This window comes from Ctenopharyngodon idella, chromosome 15, assembly GCF_019924925.1.
Source record: "Ctenopharyngodon idella isolate HZGC_01 chromosome 15, HZGC01, whole genome shotgun sequence".
Lineage (NCBI taxonomy): Eukaryota > Metazoa > Chordata > Actinopteri > Cypriniformes > Xenocyprididae > Ctenopharyngodon > Ctenopharyngodon idella.
The window spans coordinates 7,400,258-7,411,038 of record NC_067234.1 but is presented as its reverse complement, the minus strand read 5'-3'; the positions used below and the strand labels follow the sequence as shown (position 1 = coordinate 7,411,038).

Genomic DNA, 10,781 nt, shown 5'->3' with positions numbered 1-10,781 from the left:
GTAAAAACATATTTTCATGATTTGTTATCACAACATTCCTACGCCTTCTGTATTCAACTTACGAAACAAGCATAACTGATGCGACGTCAGTGAATACGGAAGGCGGTCTGGCGGAAGCTAGTAATTTTACTTCATAACGTGTTAAATATTTTTATTACACAAACGCATTGCTTTGCTTCAGAAGACCTTTATTAACCCCCAGAGCCATGTGGGGTATGTTTATGATGGATGGATGCACTTTTTTTCGAGCTTCAAACAGGTAGTTTCCATGCACTGCCTTTATTAAGTTTTGGAGCATCAGGGTGATTATTAATATTACTCCGATTGTATTCATCTGAAAGAAGAAAGTCATATACACCTAGGATGGCTTGATGGTGAGTAAAGCTTGGGGTAATTTTCATTTTAAAGTGGACTAATCCTTTAATGTGGTTCAAATAACATAATACTTTGAGTTTTTGATGATTAAACCTGTCACGAATGTGGCTCCCTCGCCTCCTCCTCCGCACCACCGGAGGGAGCCATCACCTGAATATTGACTGTTCCCATTCGGACTACGTTTCCCATAGGCCCTCATTCCTGGGACTGATTGCGCACACCTGCACCCCATCACGCTCACACTATTTAAGCCACACACACACACACTCACTGCGAAGTCTTGATTTGCCCCGGTGATCATTTTCTGAGCGTTTTCTTGTGGACTGTTTATTCTGTTACTGTTGGACTGTTTACCCATTGTGATTCTCTGCTGCCTGCCCTGAACCTTGCCTGTATACTGGACTGTGTTTGCTTGCCGCCTGCCCTGATCTCCGCCTGTGACCCGATACTGTTTGTCTGCCGCCTGCCTCGACCATTGCCTGTTCCTGTTTATGTCTTTGCCTTTGCCCCTGTCTGCCTTGGTGTTTATTCTAAATAAAGCTGCAAATGGATCCCCATTCTGCCGACCCTTCATTACAGAAGACTTCGCCGAACAGCGATCCAGCAGCAATCATGCAGATCTCCACTGAGCTGTCCGCCCAGGCCAACCAGCTCGCGGTACATCAACACCAACTGAATCGATTGACTTCTCTTACCGAGGAGCTGGTGAGAACTCTACAGAGTCTTCGATTCGACGCCGCCGAGGCCGCCACGCCGCCGCCAGCGACTCCCGCCAGCCAGGCCTTCACGGCCGTTCCCGCCGTAAATCCACGCCTCGCACTCCCAGGGAAGTTTGACGGAACCCCCGCGAGATGTAAGGGTTTTCTTCTACAATGCTCGCTGTTCATCAATCAACAACCCACTCTCTATCCCACCAAGTTCAGTCGGATTTCCTTGGTCTGCTCTCTGTTGACGGGACGAGCGCTGGATTGGGCCACGGCCGTATGGAGAGAGGATGGTCTGTATTTCCCACCTTCTCGGCTTTCCTGCAAAACTTCAAAGAGGTCTTCAACCATCCTGAGGGAGGCAAGAGCGCGGGAGATCAACTGCTGTCGCTGAGTCAAGGTAAAAACACAGCCGCCGAATACGCTCTCAGCTTCCGAACCCTCGCCGCACAAACAAACTGGGTCGAAGACACGCTGAAACTGTTGTTTCGCAAGGGCTTCTAGACTAGAGCTCTGTCACTAGAGCTTCAAGCCGAGCTCGCATGCCGCGACGAGGGAAAATCACTCAACTTCATTGAGCTGGCCATTCACATCGATAATCTCCTCCGGTCTCGTCGCTCAGCCCGTCTGCCCACTCTGACCACTCCCACGTCTGAACCCATGCAACTCGGATACACCCCGCTTCGTCCAGAGGAGAGGGAGAGGAGACGACCGCTTCACTTGTGTTTGTATTGCGGCCAAGCAGGCCACGTCAAGATCAACTGCCCCATCCGACCCAATCCATCCAACCCGAAAGCGGTGAGTCCTCCACTCTCCACCGACTATCCCATCAACTGCCTCAAAATACCCATTCAAGTAACAGTGAATGATCTATGTATAACTACGCACGCACTTTTGGACTCTGGGGCTGCGGGTAACTTCATGTCAGACACATTCATCCGTGAACACAACATCGCATTAACGGACTGCAATTCTCCATTAACAGTGGAGGCGCTAGATGGGAGACCCATCGGAGGAGGAAGGATGGCGCACATCACCGCTGAACTCACACTGCAAGTGGGAGTACTTCACCAAGAACGCATCCGATTCCACGTAATTCACTCACCCAACAATCCAGTTATCCTTGGTCTCCCGTGGCTCAGAACTCATAACCCGCTCATTTCCTGGAAGGAGGGCCAGATCGTTCAGTGGGACGCCATCTGTCACGAGCACTGTCTGAAACAGATCACTCCCATACCAGTCCAGGCCGTCTCAGTTCACGAGCCCAACCCTGACGAGCCCGACATTCCCGCTAAGTATGCTGTTTCAGAGCGCTGTCTGAAACAGATCACTCCCATACCAGTCCAGGCCGTCTCAGTTCACGAGCCCAACCCTGACGAGCCCGACATTCCCGCTGAGTATGCCGATCTGGCGGTTGCTTTCAGCAAAAGCAAGTCGACCGAATTACCTCCTCACTGTTCCAGTGACTGCGCCATCGATCTGCTTCCAGGTACCACGCCCCCCAAGGGCCGAATATTTCCCCTGTCTCAACCAGAATCAGCAGCCATGAAAGCATACATTGAGGAAGAACTGGCCAAGGGGTTCATCCGACCCTCGACATCTCCGGCAGCATCTGGCTTCTTCTTTGTCAAAAAGAAGGACGGCAGTCTTCGACCCTGCATAGACTACCGTGGACTGAACGATATCACCGTTAAGTTTCGTTACCCTCTGCCATTGGTCCCCGCAGCCCTGGAACAGCTAAGGCAAGCCAAGCACTTCACTAAACTAGATCTCCGGTGCGCTTACAACCTGATTCGCATCAGAGAGGGTGACGAATGGAAGACGGCCTTCTCCACTGCCACCGGCCACTATGAGACCCTTGTTATGCCGTTCGGGCTGTCCAACAGTCCCTCCGTCTTCCAATCATTCATCAATGACGTCTTTCGGGATATGCTTAATCGCTGGGTCATCGTCTACATCGACGACATCCTCATATACTCCAAAACCTTCGAGGAACACGTCCAACATGTCCGGGCCGTTCTGCAGCGGCTCATCCAGCACAAATTGTATGCCAAAGCAGAGAAATGTGAGTTCCATCGTACTTCTACTTCATTTCTGGGCTATGTCATCAGTCAGGAGGGGGTGGCGATGGACGACAGCAAAGTAAGGGCGGTGCTGGAGTGGCCGCAACCACACACACTGAAAGAACTGCAACGATTCCTGGGGTTCGCCAACTTCTACAGGCGATTCATTCGAAACTTCAGTGGTATTGCGGCGCCTCTAACTTCCATGACTAAGCGACAAACCACACGCCTCTCCTGGACCCACGAAGCAGTGCACGCTTTTCAAGCTCTGAAGGAGCGGTTCACCTCTGCACCCATTCTCCGCCACCCAGACCCAGAACTCCCATTCGTGGTCGAGGTCGACGCCTCCAGCACGGGCATCGGGGCTATAATCTCACAGCGCCAAGGTAATCCAGCAAAAATGTACCCGTGTGCGTTCTACTCCAGAAAGTTGTCGGCAGCAGAGCGCAATTATGATGTAGGCAACCGGGAGCTTCTGGCCATGAAGGCGGCGTTGGAGGAGTGGCGCCACTGGCTGGAGGGAGCACAACACCCATTCACCATACTCACAGATCACAAAAACCTAGAAAACCTCCGGTCTGCTAAGCGTCTGAATCCTCGGCAGGCAAGATGGGCCATGTTTTTCACCCGTTTCCAGTTCACAGTAACTTACAGACCCGGCTCAAAGAACGCCAAAGAAGACGCATTATCTCGCCAGGCAGAGGTGGTGGAGCGGACGGAGAGTGAAGAGAGCATCATCCCTGCAAAACTGCTGCTCGCCCCAGTCCAGTGGGACATCATGACCGAAATCTCACAGGCCAACGAACACACCGCTCCACCACCAACCAGTCCACCTAACCGCACATTTGTCCCTGTGCACCTCCGCAATAAACTGCTTCATCAAGTTCATGATTTCCCCAGCTCAGGCCATCCAGGCATTACTGCCACCCTACACCTATTACAGAACCGGTTCTGGTGGGACACCATGGTAGCAGACACCACCCAATTCATCAACCAGTGCACAGACTGTCAAACTTCCAAAACTCCACACCAAGCCCCAGCAGGGCTATTACAACCGTTGCCCATTCCACAACGTCCCTGGTCCCACATAGCCATCAACTTCATCACTGACCTCCCAGAATCCCGTGGCCACACCACGATCCTCACAGTAATCGACCGTTTCTCCAAGGCATGCCGACTCATACCACTGCCAAAGCTGCCCACGGCGTTCAAGACAGCAGAGACCCTATGCAACTTCGTCTTCCGTTTCTATGGTCTGCCAGAGGACATCGTGTCTGACAGGGGTCCACAGTTCACGTCCCGGGTATGGACAGCCTTCTTTAAACAGTTAAACATCAACATCAGCCTCATCTCAGGATACCACCCAGAATCCAACGGACAGACCGAACGCATGAATCAAGAACTCACCAGGTTCTTACGCACATACTGTCAGCGGAATCAATCAGAGTGGAGCCGTTACCTGTTGTGGGCCGAGTATGCTCAAAACTCCCTGCGGAAACCGGCCACTGGTGTTACACCCTTCCAGTGCGTCCCGGGCTTTCAACCGCCTCTCTTTCCCCGGTCCGGGGAACCGTCCAACCTGCCATCGGTAACCGAGTGGTTGCAGCGAAGCGAGGAGACCTGGGACCTGGCCCATCATCACCTTCAACGTGCTGTGAGAAGACAAGAAATACAGGCCAATCGACATCGTCGCCCCAACCCTGAATACGCCGTGGGGCAGTGGGTCTGGCTGTCAACGAGGGATCTGCGCCTAAGACTCCCATGCAAAAAGCTCAGTCCCAGGTTTGTAGAGCCTTTCCAAATTACTAAACAAATTGCCCCTGTATCATTTCGTCTTGACTTACCTGCTAACTACCGTGTTTCTCCCACTTTGCATGTGTCGCTGCTGAAACCCTCTGGTGGTCCGAGAGGAGAGCCGGAGGGAGCCGAGGCTCACGACCCCCCGCCCTTGATGATCGAAGGCGAGGAAGCCTATCAGGTTCGAGAGTTACTCGATTCCCGGCGCCGGGGTAGAAGACTACAATACCTAGTCGACTAGGAGGGGTACAGCCCGGAGGAGCGATCCTGGGTCAATGTGGATGACATCCTGGACCCATCACTCGTGGACGAGTTTCACCGAGCGCATCCGGAGAGACCGGCCCCTCGACCACGTGGTAGACCCCGGTGCCCGGGGGGGGGGGGGGGGGGGGGGGGGGGGGTCTGTCACGAATGTGGCTCCCTCGCCTCCTCCTCCGCACCACCGGAGGGAGCCATCACCTGTCTTTGCCTTTGCCCCTGTCTGCCTTGGTGTTTATTCTAAATAAAGCTGCAAATGAATCCCCATTCTGCCGACCCTTCATTACAAAACCAATCACCTTCATTGTATTAACTCAAATTTTTAATTTCAATGAACTCAAAATTCTAAGGCAACCAGGTAACTTATTTTTTTTTTTAAGTTGAACAAACAATTCTTTTTTTTTTTTTTTTTACAGTGTATGTACATTAGAGTTTTGTTACATCATAAGTTGTTAAATTAATGTTTATAGCATTATTTTAGTGTCATGTGTGTTATCATGATGGTGTTTAGTATTTGTGTTTATGACACAGTGCACCTTCCATATATTACTATTCAACCCAGCTTGTGGAAAAGCCGCCTGTTATGAGCTTTGATTCATATAGCTTTCTCCTTACCATCTGTTTTATTATGGTGTTTACCAGCATATGGCAAAGGTACAAAACAGAGTGGCAGTGTGGCCTTGCTAATTCAGCAGAAAATGACTGTTGGATTTACTGGTTTATTTATTTATTTATGCAAATTATAGTTGCAAAACGTAGAAGTTGTTCTGTAAATATGTTTACATTTTTACTGTATTTTTACAGAATTATTCTAGTACCACAGAATAACGAACACCTAATGTTACACTGAATCATAAACTACTTGTAAACTACAAACACAGAGCTCTAGAATTATGCTTGATTGTCAGATCCAAGATAAACTTAGTTTGGGTGTGTATACATGATCCAGCCTAGAGATTTCCTTGTTGTTGATGCTTGACATTCCATAAATTCTAAAAATGAAGTGTTTCTTCAGTCATAAAATACTAAGTAAATTTTTTTTGAGGATGATTTATGGGACACATTTAGTATCAATTACACCAAAATTAAAACATTTTTAATAGGTTTTGTTGAATATCTAACTAATGTTTTTTTTTCCAGAGTGGCACCACTCCTTCAAAATTTGTTTATGCCAGGCCTTCAGACTACCAGCCTCTTTAGAGTTTTAACAGTACAGATAGCTTTTTACCATCTAAACATTCTGTTCATTACGCAAATTAGCTCATTTAAAAACATTATCTTGGACACACGTTGGGTCACAGGTGAGTCGTAAATTCCAGAAGGACTCTTCTCATCTGGGACAATACAACACTGTTGAATTCTCCTGGAGTCTATTTCCTTGGCATGGTCACATGCCTCTAAAAATAATAAACAACCACTGCAATCACAATTAGATAAAACAGTTCCATTTTAGGCTGAATTCTATCAGGACTTCACTGGAACATTAAAACTACTTCCACACATGGCTTCCACACAAACCTTTGTGTAAGCAAATTAATTAATTACAAAACAAGTACATTTTTATTCTCTGGAAGCCAAGATAAATTAGTAAATGCTGTTACTGCATTCCTGACATGGGTCAGACGGACCCTCAGCCAAATACAGACATTGCCTATAACATAAATACCAGAAAAGATAGGCCTACACTATTTTAAGAAAACTGTGATTTCCAATTCGTAACACAAGAAGAGGGATTGTAAATCCACCCCCTTCAACACAAACCTTAAAGTCTTTGCTAGAATAAAATAATTAAAGGGTTAGTTCACCCAAAAGTGAAATTTCTGTCATTAATTACTCACCCTCATGTCGTTTCAAACCCGTAAGACCTTCGTTCATCTTCGCAACAAAAATTAAGACATTTTTTTATGAAATATAAGGTTTTTTTTTCTTTTTTTTAATATCCCCCATAGAAAGCAACATAATTACCATCATTCAAGGTTCAAAAAAGTAGTAAAGACATTGTTAAATTAGTCCATGTGACTACAGTGGTTCAACCTTAATGTTATAAAGCAACGAAAATACTTCTTGTGCACAAAAACAAAACAAAAATAATGACTTTATTCAACAGAGCCGGCCAATACAGAGGCGGCATTCGGACAAAAACACGGAATCGCTGAACTGCGTTCACTGCGTCAACTGCGTTCCAATCTGACAGGGTAGAGAAGAAATTGTTGAATGTGGGTGAGTACTTAATGACAGAAATTTTATTTTTGGGTGAACTAACCCTTTAAATAATCTTTCCCCAGAGAAAAGATACAATTCATAGATCATTGAGACCGGTGCAAGTTGTCACAATGGGAATATGTCATTTTATAGCCATTTGTGGCCAAGTATATATATATATAAATACATATATATATGTACATATATGTATATATATAGGCTATTATAACATTTATGCCACAATGGTTGTATCATTGCAAAACTTTTTTTTTTTTTTTTTATCAATGAGTCTTAATAGTCTATAGTTTACACTGTGTATATCATTAATATTTCACATTTAACCACAATTTATTATGGTTTTAGAATAGCACCAATACTCAGGGGTGTAAAATACTTACTTGATTACAATACTTAAGGGATAGTTTACCCAGAAATTAAGATTCTGTCATCATCATAATACATAACATCATCAAAAAGTGTTAAATGTTAAAATTGTACTTTTTATTATTATTACTATTATTATTTTTTTTTACTTTCACTTGTTTGTTTTTGGCTAGATTGGACCTTTAAATGAGTAAAATTTTCACTCATTATCTACACTTTCACTTAAGTATAATTTTTTGATAACATTTTACACTGCTGTCCATGCCATTTTACTGTAGTTGCCACGGTAATTTGTTTGTAAGGGAAGTCTGGCTCGAATCCAGATCCACCCATATGACACACACTGCCAACAGAGAAGAAGACTGCAGACATCCACAGCTCTGTTTTCATCTTTCCTAGCCATGCAAAACTGATCGCTTTTCCTCATCTACGTACCCCTTTGACACCCGGAATGAAGACTTTGGAGTTTATATTAACACAAGGTAAACATTTAGAGAGTTTTAAAAATGTTAAAACCTCGCGGTGAGTTGGATTGACACTTCTTCGTGACGCCAATCTGTCTATCCAGCCGGCTAACATCCGCTAGCAGCTTAACAAATTCAAACACCTCTAGATATGTCATAACAACTGCTATTTAGCTGCAGACCATGTAATTGAACATTTTAGCGTGAGGTTTATGGTGGATTTTGAACTGTTTTCATCTTTGTAAAAAGAGGAGTTGTCATGAATATAAATGTTAGCTTGTTAGCTAACAGCTGAGTAACAACACGCGCGTTTATTTACATAAACATTTATTTATATTTCCTAACCCTGACTAGATGTTTGATAACAACGAGTGTAGAAGCAGTGCATTTTTTAATCTACGTCAGCTAATCTAACCTGCCTCAGAGCTACTTCAGTTAAATGTTCCATATATTAATCAATGTTGCTTTATTATTTCATTTCAAATGCAAAGATTTAGTTCATAATTATATGTCCTGGTATTTCCCTTACAATAAAGTGCTTTTGTGGGACCATGCTACTTATTTCCAAGCACACCATGGAACTATCTTTCTACATATTCATAAACACAGTAGTAAACACTTATTGATGGTACTATCTATCTTTCAATGAAAATTACATTGTACTTTCCACTGTATCATAAAGCAGGACTTTTCAATCTTTTAGGTGGTCACAACCCAATTAATACTGTGAAAAATTAATATTATGTGTAAAATATTTAGTCATTGCATTTTTTATTCACTGTAGTACTAAACTGTTAGATGTAAGTTGTATTTTATTTATTTATTTATTTATTTATAAATAATACTTTTTAATCAAATGTATTAATTTATAATTTATTTAAATCAAATGTTATTTTAATTATTTTTTTATTTTAATAAATTTATTTTATTTACATTTTTATTTTATTTATTTATTTTTTAATTGAATCAAATTTATTTTGTTAGATTAATTTTTATATATTATTTTTTACTTTTTTTTTTTTTTCCACTGCTTTTTTCTAAACTTTTCCACTGACCCCCCAAAACTGTGGCCCTCTGGTTTGAAAAACCCTGTCTTAAAGAATACCATGACTCTATGTGCTTAAAATAGTTATTTCATGTATTGTAGATATCCAACATGTGAGTCAGGCTATGTCTCAAAACCAGTGTTTCCCAAAAATGTTGTCTAGTTAGGCACCTACTATGTTTTGAGATGCAGCTGATGCTTTCTTAACATGAGTGTATGTGTTATATCACAGAGTAGTATGCTGGACGTAGGAAAGTGGCCGGTGTTTGCCCTCCTGCCCCCTGAGGAGCTGCGGCTCGTCCGTCAAGCCTGTGTGTTCGGCAGCGCTGCCAATGAGGCCATCTACGTTACCGTCAATGATGAGGTGCAGAAATTCTGAAAGCCTTTAATGGACAGATTAAGCATAAATGAGCAGAGATCCTCGCTGTTCATTAGTATGGGTGAAGCTCGTGCTCTGTCACTCTCAGACACACATCAGGACTCAACAATAAGGATGCTTCAGTAAGAAGAGCTTCAAAATGACAAACCAGTCAGAAGTATTGTGAATTGTCTTACATAATTAGAGTAAATTTATAACTATTATATTGCTAATTTTTCTTTATTTTTTTTTTAAAAGTGTAATATTAATGAAAATATACATTTTTAATTTTTTAATTTACTGATTGGTATCTATACTACCATTCAAATGTTTGGGTTAAAAAAAAGAAAAGAAAAATAAATTAATACTTTTTAGTTAGCAAGGATGCATTAACTTGATCCAAAGTGAGTGAAAAGACGTTTATAATGTTACAAAAATATTCATAATTTCTAGTTCTATTCATCAGAGAATCCTGAAAAAAATTGTATCACAAAACATATGAAGCAGCACAACTGTTTTTATCATTGATAATAATCAGAAATGTTTCTTGAGCGGCAATTCAGCATATTATCATGTGACACTGAAGACTGGAGTAATGATGCTGAAAATTCAGCTTTGATCACAGAAATAAATTACATTTTAGCATATATTCAAATAGAAAACTGTTATTTTAAATTGTAATAATATTCACAATAATACTCTTCTTACTGTCTTTTTGGTAAAATATATGCAGCCATGGTGAGCATATATTTAAGAGATAAGAGATTTCTTTCAAAAACATTAAATTTTGAACATTAGTGTATAAATATTTACATATCCATATTGGACATATATCAGCCAATATTATATCATCTTTCGCTCAACTTTCATCTCTGTAAAAATGCTGGGACTGTAAATATAATCTTTAGCAATTCTAAAAATGTTTATCCATCTTTCTTTTTAATATTAAAATGCCTAAATTCACTTAATTTTTTAAATTATATTTCTAGTGTTTTATTTACATTTTTAGACAGTATAGTATTTCTAATGTTTTATTTACATTTTTAAACAGAATAGTATAGAATTGTATATGCCATAACACAAAAATAATTATCAACAGAATTTTAGTATTGGTGCCATACTCTGACACAT

At 42.3% G+C, this 10,781-nt stretch overlaps 1 protein-coding gene across 4 annotated transcripts in view; it reads left to right on the top strand.

Annotated features, from left to right (window-relative positions):
- The first annotated feature begins 8,099 nt into the window (after positions 1–8,099).
- rcbtb2 (regulator of chromosome condensation (RCC1) and BTB (POZ) domain containing protein 2) overlaps positions 8,100–10,781 on the top strand; it is a 53,015-nt gene continuing 50,333 nt past the window's right edge. For all 4 annotated transcript variants that reach the window (XR_007925255.1, XR_007925256.1, XM_051863908.1 and 1 more), the window contains exons 1-2: positions 8,100–8,265; positions 9,525–9,656. Coding sequence is in view for 2 of the 4 variants with exons in the window: in XM_051863908.1 (XP_051719868.1) it covers positions 9,531–9,656 (126 nt within the window). In the remaining 2 variants the exon portion in view is untranslated. The remainder of the gene's footprint in view (positions 8,266–9,524; positions 9,657–10,781) is intronic.